At 41.9% G+C, this 25,199-nt stretch overlaps 1 protein-coding gene and 1 non-coding gene across 11 annotated transcripts in view; both read right to left on the reverse strand.

Moving 5' to 3' along the window:
* The window catches only part of TLN2 (talin 2), a 495,231-nt gene that overhangs the window by 119,095 nt on the left and 350,937 nt on the right, over nucleotides 1–25,199 (reverse strand). For 8 of the 10 annotated variants that reach the window (XM_024997998.2, XM_024998003.2, XM_024998000.2 and 5 more), the window contains 6 exons: nucleotides 21,726–21,854; nucleotides 20,387–20,500; nucleotides 18,245–18,358; nucleotides 15,421–15,555; nucleotides 12,878–13,006; nucleotides 10,641–10,776 (listed from right to left, as the gene is read on the reverse strand). In XM_024997998.2, coding sequence (XP_024853766.1) covers nucleotides 10,641–10,776; nucleotides 12,878–13,006; nucleotides 15,421–15,555; nucleotides 18,245–18,358; nucleotides 20,387–20,500; nucleotides 21,726–21,854 — 757 coding nt within the window. The remainder of the gene's footprint in view (nucleotides 1–10,640; nucleotides 10,777–12,877; nucleotides 13,007–15,420; nucleotides 15,556–18,244; nucleotides 18,359–20,386; nucleotides 20,501–21,725; nucleotides 21,855–25,199) is intronic. The other 2 variants (XM_024998001.2, XM_024997999.2) reach the window with 1 other exon arrangement.
* Nucleotides 14,246–14,318, reverse strand: TRNAG-CCC (transfer RNA glycine (anticodon CCC)). Its single transcript has one exon. It is a non-coding gene; the product is annotated as a tRNA-Gly (tRNA).

Genomic DNA, 25,199 nt, shown 5'->3' on the forward strand with positions numbered 1-25,199 from the left:
AAAGCAACTATACTCCAATTAAAAAATAAATTTAAAAATTCATGTATGAAAGATTTTTTTAACCTGCCCCCAAAGGATCTAGAAAGGGTTCTATGTAACTGTAATCAGACGAGACTAAATGCATTTTGAACACCATGCTGGCCAACCCCCACCCCCACCCCGCCCCCCTGCCCCAGACACATACATCTGCATTAGAATGCAGTCCAGGGGTAGCTTGTGTACAACTTCTGAATACCCCACACATCACAGATGTGGAGAGGGAACTGACACCCAGAGAGAAGTTGTCCACACTCACGTCCTCTCCCTGCTTCCCATCAACTCTTCGACTTTATTGAAACAGCCGTCAACAGGGAGAGTCAGTGACTTAGTTTTTCCTTAAGCCAAGCGGATGCTTAAGTCCCTCTCTTCAGTGTCTTTCTAGGCAGACACTGAGCTGAGAGACATCCCTTTCTCCTGGTTTCCTTGCTCTAAGGACGCACATTCTCATGTCTTTCAAAGATTTCTATTGCTCAGCCTTCTCCTCAAAGGGTTCGGCAGGGTTATATCTGATAAAATTTTTCTTATTGAACCACTACCCCCACCCCAAGGCAAACTTCTCTACCTCCCTACCATCGTATCAATCAACACCATTTTATTCAAAATTTAAAAATATTTATCTCCAGCTCAGACTTCTCTACTGAGTTCCAGAGGCAAATATCTAGTTGCCTAATGAGCGCCTCTCTGTGGATATCCTGCAGGGACTTCAAATTGAATCCATTTGAAGTTGAACCTGGAATCCTGAAATTCCAGCCCTCAACACGTCTTCCCATGATCCAGTGTTTCTACCACAGTGTGTTCAGCCATGAGGCTAAACTTAGAGCTGTCTATGTTACTTTCCTTACTCCCATTCCTACCAACTTCTAATCCCACTGCCAACAATTGTCAAGTCTCTTTGTCTTTAATCCATCCCTCATCTCCAAGGCCATTTCTAAATACATTTTTACGTTTGGAAGTTCTCAGATCACGTACAGCTGAAGCCTGGTGTGAAGGACTTTGAGGACAATCTTGTCAGCATGTGAAGTGAGTGCAATTGTATGGTAGTCTGAAAATTCTTTGCATTGCCTTTCTTTGGGATTGGCATGAAAACTTTCCCAGTCTTGTGGCCATGGCTGAGTTTTCCAAATTTGCTGATATATTGAGTGCAACACTTTAACAATATCACCTTTTAGTATGTTACATAGCTCAGATGGAATTCCATCACCTCCACTAGCTTTGTTCATAGTAATACTTCCTACAGCCCACTTGATTCCAGGATGTCTGGCTCTATGTGAGAAACCACACCATAATAATTATCGGGTCATTAAGATCTTTTTTGTATAGTCTTCTGTGTATTCTTGCCACCTCTTCTTAATCTCTTCTGCTTCTGTTCAGTCCTTACTGTTTTCTGTCCTTTATCATGCCCATTTTTGCATGAAATGTTCCCTAGGTATCTCCAATTTTCCGGAAGAGATCTCTAGTCTTCCCTAATCTATTGTTTTCCTCTATTTCTTGGCAACGCTCTTATCTCTCCTTGCTGTTCTCTGAAACTCTGCATTCTGTTGGGTATACCTTTCCTTTTCTCTTTTGTCTTTCACCTTTCACTTCTCTTCTTTCCTCAGCTATCTGTAAAACTTCCTCAGACAACCACTTTGCCTTCATGCATTTCTTCTTCTTTGGAATTGTTTTGCTCACTGCCTCCTGTACAATGTTACGAACCTCCGTCCATAGTTCTTCAGGCACTCTGTCAGATCTAATTCCTTGAAGCAATTTATCACCTCCTCTTTATAATCATAAGAGATTTGATTTAGGTCAAATCTGAATGGCCTGGTGGTTTTCCCTACCTTCTTGAGAGATTAAAATGCCGGTATTCTTTGGATCATGGAGAAAGCAAGGGAGTTCCAGAAAAACATCTACTTCTCCTTTATTGATTACACTAAAGCCTTTGAGTGTGTGGATCACAACAAACTGTGTAAAATTCTTAGAGAGATAGGAATACCAAACCACCTTACCTGCCTCCTGAGAAATCTGTATGCAGGTTAAGAAGCAACAGTTAGAACCTGACATGGAACAACAGACCGGTTACAAACTGGGAAAGGAGTACATCAAAGCTGTATATTGTCACCCCGCTTATTTAACTTCTATGCAGAGTACATCATGTGAAATGCATGGCTGGATGAAGCACAAGCTGGATTCAAGACTGCTGGAAGAAATACCAAAAACTACCAATATGCAGATGATACCACTCCAATGGCAGAAAGTGAAGAGGAACTAAAGAGCCTCTTGATGAAGGTGAAAGAGGAGATGAAGAAACTGGCTTGAAACTCAACATTCAAAAAACTAAGACCACGGCATCTGGTCTCATCACTTCATGGCCAATAGAAGGGGAAAAAGTGGAAGCAGTGACAGATTTTATTTTCTTATGCTCCAAAATCACTGTGGATGTTGACTGCAGCCATGAAATTGAAAGGCGCTTGCTTCTTGGAAGGAAAGCTATGACAAACCTAGACAGTGTATTAAAAAGCAGAGACATCACCTTGCTGACAAAAGTCCATATAGGCAAAGCTATGGTTTTTCCATTAGTCATGTACGGATGTGAGAGCTGGACCACAAAGAAGGCTGAGCACCAAAGAATTGATGCTTTCAAACAGCGATGCTGGAGAGGACTCTTGTGAGTCCATCAGACTGCAAGGAGATCAAACCAGTCTATCTTGAAGAAAATCAGCTCTGAATATCTAATGGAAAGACTGTTGCTGAAGCTAAAGCTCCAATACTTTGGCCACCAGATGACAAGAGCTGGACTTACTGGAAAAAGACCCTGATGCTGGGAAAGATTGAGGGCAAGAGGAGAAGGCGGTGACAGAGGATGAAATGGTTGGATGGCATTGTCGACTCAATGGATATGAGTTTGAGCGAACTCCAGGACATAGTGAAGGCCAGGGAAGCCTGGAGTGCTGCAGTCCATGGGGCCACAAAATGTTGGACACAACCTAGCAACTGAACAACAACAAAATCTCCACGACAAACCACTAACATTTCTTACATGGATAATTGCAACAGCCTTCTCACTGGTCTCAGTGGCCCCAACTTTGTTTCTAACTTATCTGCACAGGAAAGAAGGGTAATCTGCATTAAAGGGCAATCTAGACTGTGTCCATGGATGCAAACTTTTCAGTATTTTCACATGCTCTGAGATTACATTTCAATTTATTTATTGTTTTAAAAATGTGTATTTATTTGGCTGTGTCGGGTCTTTGTTGTGGCTCATGGGCTCTCCAGTTGTGGGGCTTCAGCTTCAGAGTTGGTGGGTTCAGAAGTTGCAGTGCACAGGTTTAGTCGCCCTACCACATGTGGGATCTTATTTCCCTGATCAGGGATTGGACCTGTGTCTCCTGCATTGCAAGACGGATTCTTTTTTTTTTTTTTAATAATTATTTTATTTTTGGTTGCACTGGGTCTTCATTGCTGTGCACAGGCTTTCTCTAGTTGCACCAGCAGGGGTGTCTCTTGTTGCAGAGCACGGGCTCCAGGTGCACAGGCTGCAGTAACTTCAGCATGCTGGTTCAGTAGTTGTGGTACATGGGTTTAGTTGTTCCACAGCATGTGGGATCTTCCCAGACCAGCTATCAAACCCGTGTCCCCTGCACTGGCAGGCAGATTCTTATCTACAGGACAACCAGGGAAGTCCGAAAGGCAGATTCTTACCAATTGACCACCAGGAAGGTCCCTCAATTTATGTAAATTTGCTTATGAGGCCTTTTGGGGCTTCCCAGAAGGCTCAGTGGTTAAGAAACTGCCTGTCAATGCAGGAGCCAAAGGAGATGTGGGTTTGACCCCTGGGTTGAGAAGATCTCCTGGAGGAGGAAATGGCCACCCACTTGAGTATTCTTGCTGGGAAATCCCATCAACAGAGGAGCCTGGTGGGGTACAGTCTACAGTGTCACAAAGAGTCTGACACTACTGATGGATTGAGGATGTATGCATGACGCCTTTCAGGATCTGACCCCAGCCGACCTTCACAGCCTTATCTTCTCACTGCCTACCTCCCTGCCTTTTACTAGGATCCCTCTCAGTTCATTTGATTAGCCTTCTCCTCCTGCTTTTGGGACTTCACATATGCTGTTTCCAAGTCTACCTAGTTGGTACCTGCCAAAATGAAATGGGGCTATTCCTAGTCTGCTCTTCAGACACCAGCTAGACAGTTTGTCATTCTAGATGTTAATCAGTATCAGATGATACAAGTTGTAAAGCAGTCATTCCTTCAGTAAAAATCCATTTCATCATCTACATAAAATTTGGCAAGATTTCAGCAATGTGCAGAAATTCTTGAAACTACATCTCTATTATGCCCTACACTTTTAAAAATTTACATACACTTCTTCTCCGTAGATACTATGTGAGTTGTAATAATCCTTAAGACCCCTATCAAGTGTCAATTCTGCTTTAGTATCTTCCTTTAGCCTCTCATGAAGACAGAATTGCTCATTTTTACTGTTGTAGGTACTATATTACACTATGCTATAATTCTTTTTGTGTTCGTGTTATGCTTTTATTTTCAAAGTAATAAATATACACAGTTTTTTAAAAAACTAAAGAGGCAGAATAACTTATTGCAGATGAATCCTCCCCTCCTGAGAGACAACTAGAAACACTGGGGAAAATATATGAAACATCTGTTTGAAGACAATGGAGAGGTACCAAGGAGCCAAGGTAAAGAAAGCCAAGATCCTGAAGAGAAAGAAAGCACTTAGAAGTGAGTACAATGTTACTTTTCCCTCAAGGCATTTTCTAATTCGTAAACTGCTGCCCAGAAGCTGAGAGGCTGAGCAAAACCTTCTGCAATGGCGTGGGGTTGGGATGCTAAACATATAGTTCTGAGTTCAACTGTCAGAATGGCCCTCATAAACACCACAGGTGTTTGGACAGCTGGCACAAAGGGCTACATCATGGAACGTACATTGGAAATAGACTTTACAATATCCAGTCAGTTCAGATCCACTCATATTATGGTGATCTGCTCATTTCTAAACCACCTGCTAAAATAAAAGAATAATCCTCTGTATCGAAGAAAGCACAATCTAGAACTTCAAATTATCTCTACAATGAAAATACCAATGATTAGCATTACATTTTTAAAATATCAGAAACATCAGGAGATAAGATCAATAATTGAAAACAGAGGGAAAAAACTCCAAAACAGACAATAAGATGCCCATAGTTGATCTTGACATTGGATCCTCAAGGCTGGGACTTTGGAACTTCCCTGATGGTCCATCCAGTGGTTAAGACTGTGCTTTCAATGCAGGGAGCATGGGTTTGATCCCTAGTCAGGGAACTAAAACCTTATATGCTGCATGACCAGGCAGAAAAAAAATTTTTTTTTTTTTTTAACCTGGGTTTTAGGTAAATGTGAAAAGTATGTTGAAGAAGTTAGATGACAAGATAGAGAATTTCTGCAGAGAAGGGGGAAGTATAAGAAAGCTATCAAAAGACTAGTATAAAATATGACATTAAAAATTAAAAACCCAACAGAAGGTTTAAAGATAGAATAGACACAAATAAACAGAGGAATAGTGAGCTGCAGATTAAAAAAAAAGCCCACAGAATAAAGCATGAAGAAAAATCATGCCCAACATAGAAAAAAAGCATAGGAGACACATATAGTGAAAATGTCCAACATAGGGGGTAACTGGGATCTACAAAGAGGAGAGAAAAAATGGGATGGAAGCAATATTAGAAGGTGCAGTGGTTGAGTTTTTTAAAAGTGACCTAAGATAACAAATCTCATCTTCAAGGAGTACTAAAACCCAAGGCAGGATAAGTAGGCAAAACAGCACACAACAAAACTCTGGGCACAGTGGTTGAAAATCAAAGACTGAGAAAATTCAAAAATTCAAAAAAAGATCGAGAAAGTTCAAGTAGCAGAGGGAAAACTAAAACCACATTACCTGTAGAAGAGTAAAGTGACAGCTAACTTCACAGCAGAAATAAAGGAAGCCAGAAACCAAAGGAATAACATCTTCAAAAGCTAGAAGAAAACAACCGCCAACCTAAAACTTTATAATACATAAAATGATCCACCCAAAATAAAGGTTACACAAGGCATTTTTAGGCAAACAACAACTGAAAGAATTGGTCACAGCAGATTCGCACTAAAGGAAGTAATGAAGGGAGTTCTTTGGGCAGAAAGGAAACAATCCCAGGTGGAGGCACACTGAGATCAGGGAGGAATGAACAACAGTGGAAAGGTCAATGTGGAGGAGCACTTGATTATTACTATGACGCAACTCTGAATCCGAATTGAGGAGGTTAAATATATGCAGAATTAAAACACTCAACAACAAGGAACGAGTTGGAAGAAAGATAAATAAAGTGTATGTGTCCCAAGATTCTTGCACTGTCCAGGAAGAGGTAAACATACTAACCTATATTATACTTTTAAAAAATTGTTAAAGAATAGGCAATGAGGACTTTCCGGGTGGGCCACGTGGTTAAGAATCTACCTGCCAATACAGGGGACATGGGTTTGATCCCTGTTCCAGGAAGATCCCACAAGCCAGGGAGCAACTAAGCCTGTGGGCCACAACTTTGCTCTGCAACCAGAGAAGCCACCACAATAGGAAGTCTGCACACTGCAAAGAAGAGCAGCGCCGGCTCACTGCAATTAAAGAAAGCCCGTGTGCAGCAACAAAGACCCAGCACAGCCACAAAACAAACAAAATAGGCAATGAAAGTACAGAAAACCAATCAAGGGTAATGGATTTTATAAAGCACTTATAAATCCGAAAGAAGGCAAGAAAGGAGAGAAGAAGGGAACCTAGGGTAGGTAGGACATATAGAAAAGAATAGTAAGATGACAAATTCAAACCTTGATATATCAGTAATTACATTATATGTAAGTAGACCAAATACTCCAACTGAAACGCAAATAGTGTCACAGCAACAAACAACTTCTCCCCCCATAAAAGGACAACTACATGATATAACAGGACACACATTAAATATAAACATAGAGCAAAACTGAAAGTAAAAGGGGAGAAGCTTGATGATGCATACTATAATGAAAACCAAAATATCTATGCAAAAAACTATAAAACAATATTCAGAGAAAGGAAACCTAAATAATGTAGACACATGCCGTATTCGTAGATTGTAAGACTCGGTGATATAAAAATGCCAATTATCTCCAGATTCAGGAAACCCAAATCAAAATCAAACCACCAAGAAAAAAAAAAAAAACTAAAAAGGCTTTTATTGGTGGGAAGGCACAAATTGATCGGCTGCATCTAAAACAGAGTGGATATAAAGGGTCAAGGAAGTCAGGACTAACTTGAGGAAGAACAGTAGGGTCAGGGCACTCACGTTCTTGGATACAGTTAGTATAAACCTGCAGTGATTAGGCAAGTGTGGTACTAAGGTAGGAACAGGCAATTACAGCAATGAAAAAGAAGCAAAGTTTAGCAACTGATTCACACACATTGATTCACTTAATTTATAATGAAGTGGCCCTCAAGACCATTGGGGAAAGGAAGTGCATGGATGCCCTAGTGCAAAAACAACTCCACTAGGATCCCGTTTGCCACTCAGTTCCAGGTGGATCACAGTTCTAAATATAGCAAGTCCATTACAAACGAACAGGTTCCATTCCAAGAGCACATTCATTAAGCCCAATTTGTAAGTCCAACAAAAATAGCCTACCCAATAGGCTATTTTATAAAAAATAGTTACCCAACTGACACAATCAGCTATTCAGTACTGTAATAGGTTTATAATACTTTACACACAAAGAATGCATAAAAACACACACACACAAATATTTTAAATCTTACAGTACAGTACCTGGAAAAGTACAGTTGTACAGTAAAACAGCTGGCATACAGGGCCTGGCATCAAGTAAGGCAAGAAGAGTTATTGACTGGACAAGGGAGAAGAGAGGGGAGAGGGTAGAGCAGAAGGACTGTCAGCAACAGGAGATGGAGGGCAAGCTGCAATTTCACTCATGGCTGATGCTGATGGGATGCATATTTGCATCTTTGAAAGTTCACAGCCTGAAGGATCATATACAGGGGACTTACTATATGGAAAGTGAAACAAAGCTTCTAGACTATAACAGCGAAGAATATCTTTATGACTTGGAAAAGTAAAATTGTTAAATGGGACACAAAAAGCACTAACCATAAAGGAGAAGTACAAATTGGACTGTATTAAAGTTTAAGTTTTGTTTATCAGGATACACCTTTAAGACAGCAAAAAGGTAAGCCACAAAATATGTGACAACTAATTCCTGCAGATATATAAGGAAGAAACAGAAAATCAATATTTTTAAAAATGCACAAAAGACATGAAGAGATGCTTCACAAGGAAGGTATCCAAATGGTTGATACACTGAAAATATCCTCAACCACACTGCTTCTCAGGGACACACAAATTAAAAACCGTAATGTGATTCCACTACACACTGAATAGAAAAGCTAAAATTGACAGATTAGAGCGGGGCCCAGGATGTAGAACAAGTAGAACTTTCAGGCACTGCAGGAAGGAGTGTAGCTGCGTAGCTGCACAGCTTTGTTTTCTGTTAAAGTTGCAAAGTCCTGTCCAACTCTTTTGCGACTCCATGGACTGCAGGCCACTAGGTTCCTCTGTCCACGGGATTTCCCAGGCAAGAACACACCCTCAGTTCAGTTCAGTTCAGTTCAGTCGCTCAGTCATGTCTGACTCTTTGCCACCCCATGAATTGCAGCACACCAGGCCTCCCTGTCCATCACCAACTCCCGGAGTCCACCCAAACCCATGTCCATTGAGTCAGTGATGTCATCCAACCATCTCATCCTCTGTCATCCCCTTCTCCTCCTGCCCTCAATCTTTCCCAGCATCAGGGTCTTTCAAATGAGTCCACTCTTTACATCAGGTGGCCAAAATATTGGAGTTTCAGCTTCAACATCAGTCCTTCCAATGAATACCCAGGACTGATCTCCTTTAGGATGGCCTGGTTGGATCTCCTTGCAGTCCAAGGGATTCTCAAGAGTCTTCTCCAACACCACAGTTCAAAAGCATCAATTCTTCAGCGTTCAGCTTTCTTCACAGTCCAACTCTCACAGCCATACATGACCACTGGAAAAACCACAGCCTTGACTAGAAGGACCTTTGATGGCAAAGTAAAAAGTCTCTGCTTATTAATATGCTGTCTAAGCTGGTCATAACTTTCCTTCCAAGGAGTAAGTGTCTTTTAATTTCATGGCTGCAATCACCATCTGCAGCAATCTTGGAGCCCAAAAAATAAAGTCAGCCACTGTTCCCCCATCTATTTGCCATGAAGTGATGGGACCGGATGTCATGATCTTAGTTTTCTGAATGTTGAGATTTAAGCCAACTTTTTCACTCTCCTCTTTCACTTTCATCAACAGGCTCTTTAGTTCTTCTTCACTTTCTGCCATAAGGGTGGTGTCATCTGCATATCTGAGGTTATTGATATTTCTCCCGGCAATCTTGACTCCAGCTTGTGCTTCTTCCAGTCCAGCGTTTCTCATGATGTACTCTGCATATAAGTTAAATAAGCAGGGTGACAATATACAGCCTTGACGTACTCCTTTTCCTATTTGGAACCAGTCTGTTGTTCCATGTCCAGTTCTAACTGTTGCTTCCTCACCTGCATACAAGTTTTTCAAGAGGCAGGTGAGGTGGTCTGGTATTCCCATCTCTTTCAGAATTTTCCAGTTTATTGTGATCTACACAGTCAAAGGCTTTGGCATAGTCAATAAAGCAGAAATAGATGTTTTTCTGGAACTCTCTTGCTTTTTCCATGATCCAGTGGATGTTGGCAATTTGATCTCTGGTTCCTCTGACTTTTCTAAAGCCAACTTGAATATCTGGAAGTTCACAGTTCACATATTGCTGAAGCCTGGCTAGGGGAATTTTAAGCATTACTTTACTAGCGTGTGAGATGAGTGCAATTGTGTGGTAGTTTGAGCATTCTTTGACATTGCCTTTCTGGGACTGGAATGAAAACTGACCTTTTCCAGTCCTGTGGCCACTGCTGAGTTTTCCAAATTTGCTGGCATATTGAGTGCAGCACTTTCAAAGAGTCATCTTTCAGGATCTGAAATAGCTCAACTGAAATTCCATCACCTCCACTAGCTTTGTTTGTAGTGATGCTTCCTAAGGCCCACTTGACTTCACATTCCAGGATGTCTGGCTCTAGGTCAGTGATCACACCATTGTGATTATCTGGGTCATGAAGATCTTTTTTGTACAGTTCTTCTGTGTATTCTTGCCACCTCTTCTTAATATCTTCTGCTTCTGTTAGAACCCTACCATTTCTGTCCTTTATTGAGCCCATCTTTGCATGAAATGTTCCCTTGGTATCTCTAATTTTCTTGAAGAGATCTCTAGTCTTTCCTATTCTATTGTTTTCCTCATTTCTCCCAGCAATTCCCCTGGGATGCCAAAAAATCACAAATACTGATAGTTTGGGGGAATCATATTTGATTAGTTTTTGTATGCTTAGCATCAAGCCCAGTAACAAGCATGTGGAATGTGCTTGAGAAATGTGTGTTGAACTGCTGAAATAAAAACATCAGGTTCATTGTCAAATCAATGAACTCCTCCCACCAGCCCGTGGTCTGTACCTGGCCTCAGGGCATCATGAAGGCGAGTCTCACCTGTGTAGTGCTCATTGCCTTGAGCAGCACAGGTCAGGAGCTGCGCCATGGAGGAGCCTACTGCTTTAGATGTACTTCCCAGGTCCTGAGCACATTTTTCCAGCTGTAAGAATATGCAACAGGGAGAAGAACTTAGAAGAACAAAATCATCCACAAAAGTCTTAGTCCCCAAATAATGCAAATCAAACTCTGGGCTTCAATTCTTTCCCATCTAATATACCAATGGCCCTACGAAGAAGGAGGGTGACAGAGGGGAAAGAACCCAGGTTTCAGGGTAAACAAATCTGAGTTCACACCCTGCCCTCTGCTCCCCTCCTCTACTTGCTACCTGTGATAGGTTTGGGTAATTCACTGAACCTCTCCAAGTCTCTGTGTCCTGAGATTATAGTATCTAGCTCAAAGGTTTTCAGAGAATTAATGTAGGTACTCAACAAATGGTAGCTATTAGTATTATGCCTTTAAAAGCTAATTCAGAAAGTCTGCAAAAAATCCTTAGTGAGAATTAATTATGCCTTGGCAGGAAGTGGGCAGACATCCAGCTGTTTCACCTTCCTGGCACGTGGGACCATTACCATTGTTCAATTTGATCATAATACTTTTATGGAATTCTAACCAGAAGGAAATGCAATAGAAATAGAGGCTTGGAGTGGTAAATGAGATTATAAAAACGGGCAAAGTGCTTGCTTCCCATGACGAGCACATCATCTTGCTTTGTCAACAGAATAAATAATTCAGAGAATAAAGTCAATAGAGGCCTAGGATACGAATAATTGTTTGATTACTAGATGAGGACAATATTTTGGAAGAGAACTTTTGGGTGATCAGGAAGTGCATGCCATTTTAACCACAAAACATGTTTTCTAAGAGGCATTTTCTTCAAGTAAAAAACAGCCTGGTCCATTACAGGCAACCATATAATACAGTACACACAACAATTTCTTTAAAAATTACATGATGTTTCTTGCATTCTAACTAACCAGTTGTTTTATGTAAAGGCAGAATGGGCTCCTTGGAGCACAGAACTTTGCAATGGGACCCTGGACCACAGTTCAAAGCCGCTGGCCCAGGAGCCAATCCTGACCTCAACATTAGCTGGGGCACTTTAGGTAAGTGACTTAACCTCTCTGAGCCTGAGTTGCCTAGTTTTTACAATGAGGGGTAGCTTGACTTGATTATTTCCTGTGTGTTTCCTATGTACCAGGCATTGTTCAATGATAAATTAGTCTTCTTATATTCTTAACGTTTTTAGTTCATCCAAAGAGTGGCACTAGTTAAAAGCTCTCAGTGTAAAATATCAAGGACATGGGTTAGGGAGTCCTGTAGATCTGGGTTCAAACCATGATTGCGATGCTAATGCCAGGTAGCACGAAGAAGAACAGTGACAAACACACACCTCTGTTTTCTCAGCTGTAAAATGGGATGAACAACACTTGTTAATTAAGTTACTGTCAGGATAAACTAGATGGCTTGTGTGTGTATACACTGCTTAACAGGTGCTTAATAAATGAAGGTATCTCATCAGCAATGTTCAAGAGAGAGGGAAAGGAGAAATCTATATACAAACGAGGACAACTGGTAAAACTGTAGCCAAGAAAACCCTGGCACAGGCATTAGGAGGTATTGTAATAGGATTAAGTTAGATTTCTGGTGCCATCATCCCATGTGCTGTTGTGGGTTTGCTACAGCAAAGTGCTTTGTCACTGCCCATTATACAATGGAAAAAAATTTTTTTGAATATGATTGTTGAAAATAATTTGCATTTATATTTATAACTTAACTGCCACCCATTTCACAGATAAAATACTTGGAACATGGAGATCAGGACTTGCTCACAACTGGTAGATGATACATCCTGAACCAAGAAAGCCAGAACTTCTATGTGTAAACACAGTTCATTCAGCTGCACTGGGCATTCTTTTCAGAAAAAGGCACAACCACCAGCAGGTATTGTTTATGGAAAAGAGGGGTGAATATTAACAGATGCCTGGTCATCCCAGGCACACCCTAGGGGAGCACACACAGACCCATCACCAGAGACCCCTTGGAGCCATCTCTACCCTAGTTCTAGAGACATGGGGCCATCCTGGGCTTTGCATTAACAAGGCTTGAAATTTAGGCGCACTGACCCACAACTTCTAAAAATGCCTCAATGTATCCTAATTGAAGGTGAAGTCCCACCCCTGGCTGCCACTGATATCTCCTACCGTCTCCCCGGGGAGTGGCTTCAGCTGACTCTCCACAGCCGCCATCTTGGCGTCCTGCAGTTCACTCTTCAGGGTCTGCACGGTGCTCAGTGCTGAATCGATTTCCATGGGACCACAGGCTTCGTGGGCCTGTCAACAGAGATGGGAATATGTACATGAAGGTCTGCTTGGAAAAGCAACCCCAGTACCTTGCAACACATGAATGCTTTTCGGGATATAATCAATGACTCTCCTAATTTAGCAAGAGCAAGCAAAGGTAACTAGCATTTCCTAAGAGAACAAAATTATGCTCAGTTAAGACTTTAGTCCTAAGTTCCCTAAATAATCAATTGTGTGTGCTTCACAACAGGATATACTTAAAGTCTCCTTGAAGCTGTTTATATCTGCAATACACTGCCTCTCATACTAAGAGCATTCTTATTCACTGTGTCTGGGTTCTAGAAATGGGGCAACCAGCACAGTATGAGTGCACACAGAAACTTGGGAAGCATGTGGCAGCTGAATGAACGAACCAACAAATGAACCCAGGACTCTAGGGACAAGTCCATACCAAAATTCAGTTCAGTTCAGTCACTCAGTTGTGTCCGACTCTTTGCAACATGGACTGCAGCACGCTAGGCTTCCTATCCATCATCAACTCTCCAAGTGTGCTCAAACCATGTCCATTGAGTCGGTGACGTCATCCAACCATCTCATCTTCTGTCATCCCCTTCTCTTCCTGCCTTCAATCTTTCCCAGCATCAGGGTCTTTCCCCATGAGTCAGTTCTTCGCATCAGGTGGCCAAAGTATTGGAGTTTCAGCTTCAGCATCAGTCCTTCCAAGGAATATTCAGGACTGATTTTCTTTAGGATTGACTGGTTTGATCTCCTAGCAGTCCAAGGGACTCTCAAGAGTCAATTCTTTTTCAAATCTCTAGATTGTAAACCATTACCTTTTCATACTGAAGGTTATGAAAGATATTTTTCCTTAGTAAAAACTTTAAAGAAAACTAGTTTATTCTGTGATCTTTTAGAAACACTAGTCTCCAAATGCTTTCATCACATCCCCAACACACTCATTAATAAATTATACACAAATATATTAAAAACAGGTAAATCTTAGCATCTTTCATTTTTAGATAATAGTAACAGCAGCAGCAGTACACACTATTTGATTGATTTCTGTGGTTAGTATTACTAGGTGAGGACGCTGAGACATAGAGAGGTTAATTAAGTTGCCAGGTTACAAAATTAGTCGATAGCAAGGCCAGAATTTGAATATTTAGATTCAAATTCTTCTTTTTTTTAAAAAATTATTTATTTGGCTGAGCTGGGTCTTAGAACTTTGCTGTGGCCTACGGGATCTTTAGTTGCCACATGTGGGACCAGTTCCCTAACCAGGGATTGAACCCTGGCCCCCTGCGTTGGGAGCACAGAGTCTTAACCACTGGACTACCAGGGAAGTCCCAGAGCCTATACACTTAACCCTCACACTATATACAAAAATAATTGGAAGCTCTCACAGAATCTTCGTGAACCGAGTGAACAGTCTTGCTTGAGTCCCACTGTGGGGCTCACAGCTCCAAAGCAGTTGTTGGAGTGGGGTGTGTCAGGGTCACTGAAGAAATTTATTAAAATGCAGACGTTTGGGCTCTAGAACCTGAGACGCTGACTTGGGTGCTCAGGGGCAAGGGCCAGGAGCCTGTATTTTAAGTGCTTCCGTGTGATCCCAGTGCAGATGGCCTCGGGACCTCTCTTTGAGAAACAGGGTTCAAAATAACTTTTTTATTAGATATAATCTAAATCTCTAGATTATATCTTTCCTTAGGTGATATAGTACACTGTTATATTACAAATTCAAATCAGCTTCAAACTTTCTTCCCTTAGTCATGTATGAGGCTGCTTGCTTCTACAAAGGGAATGTTACAGTAAGGAACAATGAATTCATGCCAGAACTTCATGCTAATACCATATCAAACAGAACGGTAAGGAGGGTCTTTGGGAATTAATAAGTTCCAGAGACAGAAACTCCTCAATCCCTAATTCTGTTCTATTAAGAATCCTGGTAAGGTGAATGTTCCCATTTAAGACGTGGAAAACTTTCAGGACAAAGATAATACAAATGATCCTCCAAGTTAGACCTACCACCTAAATAATTTGTTACTAAGTTCACAAGATAATGTCTGAATGATGTGATCACTTACTCTGCCCACAATCTACCTGGCATCAAGAAACAGATGACCAGTCTCCTCTAAGATTGTGAGAAATAGATCATTGCTAGTCCCAGCATAAGGGAGGAGGGGGGAGTATGTAACCTAGCATAGTTTAACCAAAGTCATCTGTAACCAGAAGGTGATAACTAAGTCGAGGAGACAGCAGTTAAAAGTGGTAGAAGTCAGTCCACACAAGCATATTTAATGGTCAAGCAAAGGAAACAGACAATTTCACCAAGAAACATGCCCAGCAATGTTCTGGCCCCAAGGAACACCCAGGTCACAACAAGCAGCAAGGAATTAAAAGCTCCACTTGCGGCAAGCTAACTGCCATGACGAGGGTGCACTTGCCTTCTGTGAGGCGGTACGCAGCTCTGCCAAGCTGGTGGCGAGGTTCTTGGCACACTGGCTCAGTTGCATGGCCGCAGCCTGGTCGCTGACCGTGGGCACTGCAGCTTTGGCAGAGGATACCATCTTGCTTCCAGGCTGTAGAGAGAAAAACAGAAAGTCAGACAGCTCCTGGGCAGCGAGAGTCAGAGAAGAGAGACCCAGAGAGCAATGCCACCATATCAGTCACAACTTACTTTGGCCTAAAACAATGAACATTAAAACTATCTAGTTTCCCCCCAAATTTGCCACCCCAAATCAGATACTCTAGGGCAGGACACTCTAGGAATGTTTGAAACAAAAAGTATGTGTCTTTGTGGGTAGAGTGGGGAGTAAAATTAAAATTGGGATGGTGGCTTGAAATTCTTATTTAAAAAAGATTTGAAAGAGATTTCTCGTTAAAGATATTGTGTTTCTTGGAATAGCTCTTGAATATGTATCTCAACTATATCTAATAGACTATTCAGAAAAATACAGGGATATAAAATGAAACAAATGACCTCTCACATCTCAGAATCCAGGAAAATTTCAATATGTGTGGGTCCTGTGTGCATGCACATATATTTTCCAAAATAAGATCATACTACTTATTCTGTTTTTCAATCTCCTTGTTCCACATATTCTATTTTTTGATAGCTGTTATAACACTCCAGTGTATACATCTGTTATGACTTTTCAATTCTGTATTGAGTATGTTTTCATATTTTCAAATATAATAAACAATAATGTGATAAACACTTCTGTAGCTAAAATGTTGTACACATTCATTTTTTTTAAAAATAAATTCTACGAAATAAAGTTACCAGAGCAAAGAGTATACATAATTTTAAGGGTATTGATATGTATGCTACACAATTGCTCTTAGCACAGCTATAACAATTTAAATATCAGGTCATAAATATCAAGAACATAGGAATATTATTAATATTTAAAGAATTCATGAGGATTTATACGAAAAATTAGAATGAATATACAAAAAGCATAAAGACACAAGTTTACATAATAAAAACAAATAACTGAAACATGACCACTGTTAAACACTGTGAAAACCACAGAAAGGCAAAATCAAACAATAAAAGCTTTACCAAGCAAATTGGTAAAAACTTTTTAATGATTGCCTTCCCAACTTGGAAGACATGTATTAAAAAGTGTGCTCCATACACTCTAGCTGTACACTTAGATTCATTCATCCTCCTGGAAAGGTTCTTCTATCGCACAGAAGAAGAAAGTTTAAAATGTAAACTTGAAAAAAAGTTTGAAACTTTCGGTCTGTTGATTCCATTTCTATTTATTTCTGACTCTGAACTTATTCTTGTAAAAGTCTGATGCACAGCAAGATTAGAAGAACAAAAGAAACAGGAAAACAAGTGTAGGGACTGGCAGAGTAAGCCCTGGAACACATCCACACTGTACTATTCTAAGACCCTACAATCCTGCTGACCGTGGGACAGACACGGCTGCGTCCAGGCCCGCTAACCACCTACAGCAGAAGACAAACAATTGGTCTAAGCCATAATTCTCGATGTCCCAAGATAAAAATAAGCTGCTTGCAATCTGAGTTCTAGTAACTTACTCTGAGGAAACAATTTAGGAGGGGCAAAGATTTGAGCACACATTAAGTCTCTTTTATTTTTATCATATCACAGGTTGTTTATGATGGCAACTGACTGTAAACAACCTGTATGCCCAATGACAGAAGAAAAGCTAACCACTGAGTATAGGAGATGGGAGACTATGAATCAAAATCATCAATGTTCTTAATAAATGTTAATTTGAAAAACACAGTTAATACACAGTGAATCCCAAGAGAATGCATACATACATAAATGTGTTTATGTATGAAGTTAAAATGTGAGGAAGCACAAGCTTTTCATGTTCTATACCTGCATGTCAGAGCTAAGGCACTTTAACCAAATAGATGTATCAGTGGGTCCTGTAAGTAGAGATTTGAATAGACAGGGATAAGGAAGAAACATACCAAACCAAATTGACTGTTTACGGGGTCCAAGTTGGCAAAGTGCTGAGAGATGTGAAAACAAGAAGTACAAAGGGGGAGTGTTCCCACAACTTAATAGTCATATTTTTTTGAATTAAAAAAAAAAGTGAACCTAGCCTCACTTAACAAAGACCAACAATACTCACTAATTCTACAACTGTCACAAGAAGGCATGACACCTTTGGAGAAGATGTACTCACTGCTTCTTGTTTCCCTGGCTATGAATAGCGCCATGAGATACTCCGGAAACTTGTCATAGTGTTAGTCATTCAGTCGTGTCCGACTCTGTGACTCCATGGACTGTAGCCCACCAGACTCCTCTGTCCATGGAATTCTCCAAGCAGGAATACTAGAGCGGGTAGTCATTCCTTTCTCCAGGGGACCTTTCTGACCCAGAGATCGAACCAATCAAACCGGGGTCTCCTGCATTGCAGGCAGATTCTTTACCGTCTGAGCCACCAGGAAAACTCAGTGAATAATGGCATGACGTATTCCAGAAACTAGCGAACCTAAAGCAATACTGAGTACTAGGCTGTTCTCAAAAAATGGAACTGGTTACATGTCTTCCCTCAGAGAAGAGAAATATAGATAGAAAAATGGCAATTTCCCTATACGTCGGCATCTTGCTTTGCCAAGCTCCATCTCCCTCTCCAGGTCTGCTTACTATGAAAACTTTGCTCTTGCTCTAGAATCTGTGAAGTACTCTCGTAAGGATAAAGGAACCCCCTGCCCAGTGTGGGGTGGGGTGGGTTCTGGTTCTGGGGAAGAGCGGGGCGAATGCTGCTGTAGTACCTGGAGGAAGTTCTGGCTGGAGATGATGAGAGCCAGCTGGGCGCTCAGGTCTTCTGCTTGAGCTTGGCTCCCTCTGACCCCCTGGACCAGCTGAGGAATGTGATCAGCCACCGCCTGCAGGAAGCAAGAAAGATGAAAACTGAGCACATCCAGGATGGTGAGTTACCAACACAGCGTGCGGGGGCAAATGCCCCAAGTGATAATGTTCTGTAGGTGTGCCTTCCCTCCTGGGGGGATGCCTGGTCCAGACCCTGCATTCACTCAGCAGCTGTAGCCAGCAGGGTCCCTGCCAACACTGCGTCCCAACACAGCACCTGTGGGAAGGCTCCTCCTGCACACCCCCTACCCTGTGGTCCTCCAGGTCCCAACACACCCAGCACAAGACGATCCTCTATAACTTGGCCTGAAAACAATTTCACCAGTAGCAACTCATACCATCCTGACTCATGAGGATTGAAAACCCTAGAATTAAAGAATCTCTCCAATTTATAGGTAAAGTAGAGATTTATTCAGTCCCATGATCAGAAGAAAGTGAGAGAAATACTCAACTAACAGTATACTTCAGCATGTCGATTTCTGACTTTGTGGTTATACGTTCTGTCCATCAACTTTCACGTCACCATGGTTCCCCTTCCTCTGTTCTCATTTCTTAAATGGGGAAACCCACTGGCCCAGCGTGGGGAAGGGAGTACAGCATCCTGTGGTGAGAGCACTTGAAAGAGACCATCTCCACCGTGCCGAGGAGATGACGGCCTTTCACTCAGAGTTCTCCCACACGTCCTCTGCGCCCATGCCCCGTCTGACTAACCAGGCCCTCAGAGCTCATGGCACAGTGGCCAGCACTCTAAGGAAGGGCCCAAGAGCAGCCCACCCTGGTGACATGTTCTTTTCAGGAGTCCATTTAGGCAAAAATCTAAAAAAAAAAAAAAAAAATTCGAGGAGACTGTCCGTGGATCCTCTCCAGCAATCTGGTCCGCTTTCCCTTCTGCACAGCATCCTGATAAACAGCAATGCTCTCATCCCCTGACAGGGATACCCACAGGATGAGTATGTTCAGTTTCCTCATAAAATGCAGAGGTGAGGGGTTTCATACTATTTACCTGGACGCAAGAGGCATGTGCTCTCTGAGAAGGGAAATGCCATTTTGCTCTGCCTACTGGCGGCTGATGCCAGGCCCTGATAGGAAACCATCTCTCTCCATAGCAGGCACCTGGCTCTCAGAAAAACCCCCTTGACATGCACAGTTCCAAGGTCAGGGTCCTCCTGTATTGCTGAGGCTTTTCTACCAGAGAAAACTTGCTCCCTAATGAGGGGCTGGGCTCAGAGACCCGGGATTCGGGACTTAAAGGGTCCCGGGTGGTCTCCCTGCAGAAGTAAAGCCATTTCTAAAGTAGAGGCAACAACACCCCTCATGCATGCAGCATTTCAGAGGGGAGTTGAGAAAGGAGAGAGAGGGGTCATAAATCTAACATGTCCCTACATCCAGGTCCCACGGCGGACTGCAAACGCTTGTGGGAGACTTTAGTGAGAAACGGTGCCAAGATGTGGGCGACAGCTATGCAATGAGAGTGTGCATCTGGCACTGCTCAGGGCTCTCCCGGGAGTCAACCGTGGGCCTTCAGAGAAGGCGGCAGAGGCGTGCTGCACACTCGGCGGCACTGTGGCTTCAGCATGGAATCAGGGCCTGGTCTCCGAAGATCCATCAGGTAACCAGAGTAAGCCCCGAGCAGAGCAGCACTGAGACCAGGCAGGACGGATAAATCCAAGACTGAAGGTACATGCCACTGCTCAAAGGGAGGGAGGCACTTGGGAAATTCGATGCTTCATTACTGCTTCAGAGCCGGAAAATGGCCTCATCATCGATTGTCCTTGATTTGTGCTCACAAAAAGGAGAAAAGAATCCAGACAAAGGAAAGACAACGCTGGTAAAAACATTGTGCTTCCCTTCCAAGTACAGGCCATCCGCTTAATAGACAAAAGCCAGATGTGCGTATGTGTGTGTACACCTGAAACACGGGAGCCAGAACAAACTGGATTAGGGGCCTGGGTGATGGGTCTTAACTGAATTAGCCGGCACCACGTGCTCTAATGCTATCAGGGTGTCCTTCAGCAGACCTGGCTCTCCGGTGGCCAGAGCCTCACCTTGCAGCTCTGCACCAGCTGCTGCTGGGCCGCGGGGTTCTTGTTGGACACGGCTGCGTTCTGGGAGGCGGCGATGGTCTGTGTGGCTGCAGCCGCAGCCTGCTTGGCTGCAACCTGGGGGCGGGGGGGGGAGCGGGACAGAGAGAGGAGGTGAGCCAGGGTTCTCGTGTGCAAACACACACACACACACACACACACACACACTGATATACATCTCTCCACTAAAGGGGGGCACCGGACAGCTATAAGAAAGGGAGCGCCAGGCGCAGACTCCACCCTTTCAGCACCACTGAATCCTAACCTAGCTGAGTCCTGATGTCTTCCTTTGGTTTATGTTGCCTGGGACAAATGAAAAAGAGAGGCTGGCTTGAGTGTCCAAGTTCCGGTGTTCATTTTTCTTTCCACAAAAGACAAGGGACAAGTCCCAAGACCATATGGAACTGATAAGCAGCACCAAGCCTAAATGTTTTAGGAAAAAGGCCTCTCTCTCCCATGAGGCATGGGCTGCTTTCTGGGTCACGTGCCAGGCATAAACACTGGTGCTCCTGACTTGCCTGGGTTCAGAAAGGCCCAGGCCTTTCTGGGCCTGGCACACTTAATCATGTTGACTCTCCAGTCTCCTTCCATGGACATGGAGGCCGGTTGTTTTCCAGAACCCAGAAAACTACACGTTGGGATTCCTCACCAGACAGGCAAGTTCTGGCCTCAAATTCCCCCCAAATTGTACCCTAAGAGTCTCCTGTGTACATTTGTGAGATTCATTTTCTAAAGAATTTGTACCTATTACTTTTTTCCCAAGAATAAATGAGCATTCTGAAAAATGACAAAAGTATTTATTAGTCCCTTTCATACCTCTTTATTCCCATCTCCAATCTTCAAAAGTGATTACTTTCTATTGGAAGTCCTAAAAGAACATTACCTCCAACAAAATATTTACATTTTAGCTACATTTTTACATTTTTCCCTGAACATGTATATCCCTTAATGCCAGGGGAAAACAAACAAACAAAAAAACCCCACAAAAATCCTGGTTCCTCCTGAAAGAAAATTTGAATTTTATTCAAGACTGTTAAACTTTGAAAAGATCTTGGCTTTGTGCAAACATGACCTGAAGCAGTTTTTCAAACTGTGTCAATGGATCTAAACCACGGGACGTAAACGAACAGTGGCCCCAAACCAGCTGTTCAAGTTGCTCATGGCATCTAATACATTAAACTGCATCATCCATATTGATTTAGCTTCCTTTGGATGGGCATTGCCTTATGAATTCGACTGTTCTTTCAATGGACTCTCTGCAAATCTAAACTCTAGCAAACCAGGCTCTTTACTCCTTACTGACCTCCAGTCGGTTGACGATTTTTTTCTTAATAGCATTCTGGGCTGCAGCATTGGTTGCTACCCGGAGACCTTCGGCAGCTTCTCTCAGCCTTTGCTGCTGGTCCTCGTTCTCAGGGTTGGCTGCAGCCCCCTGCCAAGGTGAAAGCAAAGATTTCAGGAGGTCCAGGGGGCAATGTGCCAAAGACACTGAATTTGTGCCTTCAATTTTATTTTTCCTAGGAGTACAAGATATCTCAGAATGCTCCGAGCAGTATCTTTGTGACAAAGATGTTTCCTCTCAATAAAAATCTACCAGGGGATGGGATGTTTCAACAATGCACAGCGAAACAGGAGAAATCCAATGGTAACACTTAAGGTGATAGCCTTCGTCATCCATATCAATTACCTTGTGGTCAGAAACCCACGGTTTAAAAGCTGTTAAGTCCCTCCTGCTCACATCTCTCGGGAAGAGCTATATTTTAATTAGAGTGACAGACACATATCCCTGCTGAAAGATTCTCCTGTCCTGCTGTACTGGCGAATGAGAATGGGCTAAGATTACAGTATCCCACAGGGGCCCAGGTTGCAGGGAGGAGGGAGAGGAATGCCATTCAAAGTTCTATGAGGCAATGTTGTTCAAGAAAGACCATATCTAGAAATTACATTTCTAGAGAGCCTGAGTTGGCAAATGTATTCAAGTAGAATTGGTACCCAATTGTACTAAAGTAACAAGAGAAATTGATGCTGCTATCCTGGCATGGAAAGGGGAGGGTTCCATGCACTGCCGATGGCCATGCTTCCCTCGTGTAAGCCCATGGCTCTTTTATCACGTTACTGGAGAAGTCCAAGTGGATTTTACTTAGATAAGTAGGGTTTTGAAGAACAGAAAGGCTAAAGACAATGTAGGGAGAAGATAATTTTACTGCATGATGAGTGAGTGTACAAGTCTTAGTCACTCAGTCACGTCCGATTCTTTGTGACCCCATGGACTGGAGCCTGCTAGGCTTCTCTGTCAATGGAATTCTCCAAGCAAGAATGCTGGAGTGGGTAGCCATTCTCTTCTCCAGGGGATCTTCCTGGCCCAGGAACTGAACCGTTGTCTCCCACATTGCAGGCAGATTCTTTACCATCTGAGCCACCAGAGAAGCCCCAAATCAACAAAAACATAAAGCTTATCCAGTCTTCTACCTCTACCAGCAATAAAAGCATCAATCAAGATTCTTTGCACAGGGCCTGGATGTTTTGTGACCAGCACTGGATGTAAATAGATGAACGAGTTTCTTTCCATGAACATTTTCAGGCTATAATAATTGCTTGCAAGGCAGAAAGAAACACACCAATTACTGAAAATCAATTTTTTGAACGTCTCCATTTCCCATATGGCCACCTAGCCAAGTTTACCAATTTGCAAAAATTGACTTCTCTGAACTGCGGTATTTATAAGAAGTCATAGAAATTCACACTGAGTGGAACAGATCTAACACCCATGGCAGAGTTGTACTGGCAATCTTCTTGGATGGAATCTCCCAATCTTTCAAATCTAAAACCACTTTCACTAGTCTTGATTTTGTGTTTCTAGCAACTAAAAAATTCTATCTTTGCACTTCACACATGAAAGGACTGTTAGGGCTCCTTTTGCATTCTTCTGCTTTCATGAGAGTCATTTTTTCTGGTCACTGGGCATTTTTTATCAATGCCTCCTGTGGCACAGCAGCCTAAACTGCGTGTTCAAGCAGCAGGAAAGCACCATTTCTGTACTTTATACTGACGTGTGTGTCTGGATCCTTCCTTAGCAATGTCTTTGATGATGAACATATATTAGATATGGGGTACTAATTTTGGCCTGCAATCTTAGTTACTGATTATCTATATTTTTTCTTCACATTAAATATATTCTTTGTAAGTCTAACTACCATATATTCTTTATCTTTCAACAAAATTAAGCAATTAAAATATTGCCATGATGACTTTTAACTAAAAGATTAAAATAACTTAGAAAAACACTCAACTTGTCCCATTTAATATAAATAATCCAAAATAACAAATACTTTGGTAAGTCGGTATATGCAGTGAATGGGTCTGGGGACCACGACCACACATCTAGAAAAAAATGTGCACGCTGGTCGGCTTAGTCCTGGTTACCGGATAATAGGCTTAACTTTTCTCTTAGTTCTAATTTTCTCATCTGTAAAATAAAGGACTAGACTTTTCACTCTGGAAGACAGCATGGCAACCCACTCCAGTATTCTTGTCTGGAGAATTCCATGGACAGAGGAGCCTGGCAGGCTACAATCCCTAGGGATGCAAAGAGTTGAACACGACTGAAGCAACTCAGCACATATGCAGACTTTTCATTAAAGTTCTTTCCAGCCTAGCAAGTAATTTTTGTGAACATGAGGGTTTGCTTCAAATGGCTTTGTTTAAACTTAGAAAGAAGGGAGAAAAAAGGAAAGAAAACTAGTAACAACCTTAAAAAAAAAAAAAAAACAACTTACTATAATCCAAAGGTCTAATGTGTATTTTTGCTAAAAGGCATGGTTAGAAGCAGAGCTTCTTGGCAGAAAGAGGGATCAGAGCAGAAAAAGGAAGTTCAGACTCTGCCCCTCCTTGGGATTCTCTTCAGTCCCACACAGGATATATCTCCGAGGACTCTCAGCCCCTCAGGTAATATAATGATGAGTTAGACAAGGAGGAAGGTCTACTGGATATCACTGCATGTCACAGACATTGAAAGTGAATGAAATTCACATACTTGGTTGAGATACCCTACTGTTCTGTTAGAAGCCAAGGAGACAGGCTAAGCTGTGGGGGATGTATAATGAACCTGAAAATGCATAGAAATACATTCAACATGTTACCTTGGGGATATGAACTTGAAGCTGGTTTCTATTTTTTTAATCATATATATACATGAATTGTATAAGGTATAAAATTATATAAGGCAATTACATATAAAATCATATATAAGGTAATCTTTTGAATTTTGCCTGTATATATATATATATATATATATATATTCTTTTTCAGATTCTTTTCCCATATAGGTTATTATAAAATACTGAGTACAGAGTTCCCTGTGCTATACAGTTAGTTCTATCTTATATATAATAGTATGTATATATTAATCCCAAATTCCTAATTTATCTCTCCCCCACATCCCCTTTGGTAATCACAAGTTGGTCACTTATGCAAAATCTTGAAAGAAGTTTAGCTGAGAAGTCAAACGGAGGGTAAAGTGACATTAAGGCTACAGGAAGAAAACAGGTCAAAGTGAATTTACTGTTGAAAATCTCAACTTTAGTCACCATTTTCAATAACGTCAATGGCAATGCCTCAATGGAAAGAATACTTGCTAAGCAGGGACTCTGCTATCTATGGCTGAGTCAGCACCATTTTCCTAAAGAGTTTCATTCACGTGTTCCATGATTTCCCTGTGTCCCACTTGAAGAAGGTTAAGCATTACAAAGCCACGTAGATTTTAAATAAATAAAAACAT

This window comes from Bos taurus, chromosome 10 (assembly GCF_002263795.3).
Source record: "Bos taurus isolate L1 Dominette 01449 registration number 42190680 breed Hereford chromosome 10, ARS-UCD2.0, whole genome shotgun sequence".
In the NCBI taxonomy this organism is placed as follows: domain Eukaryota; kingdom Metazoa; phylum Chordata; class Mammalia; order Artiodactyla; family Bovidae; genus Bos; species Bos taurus.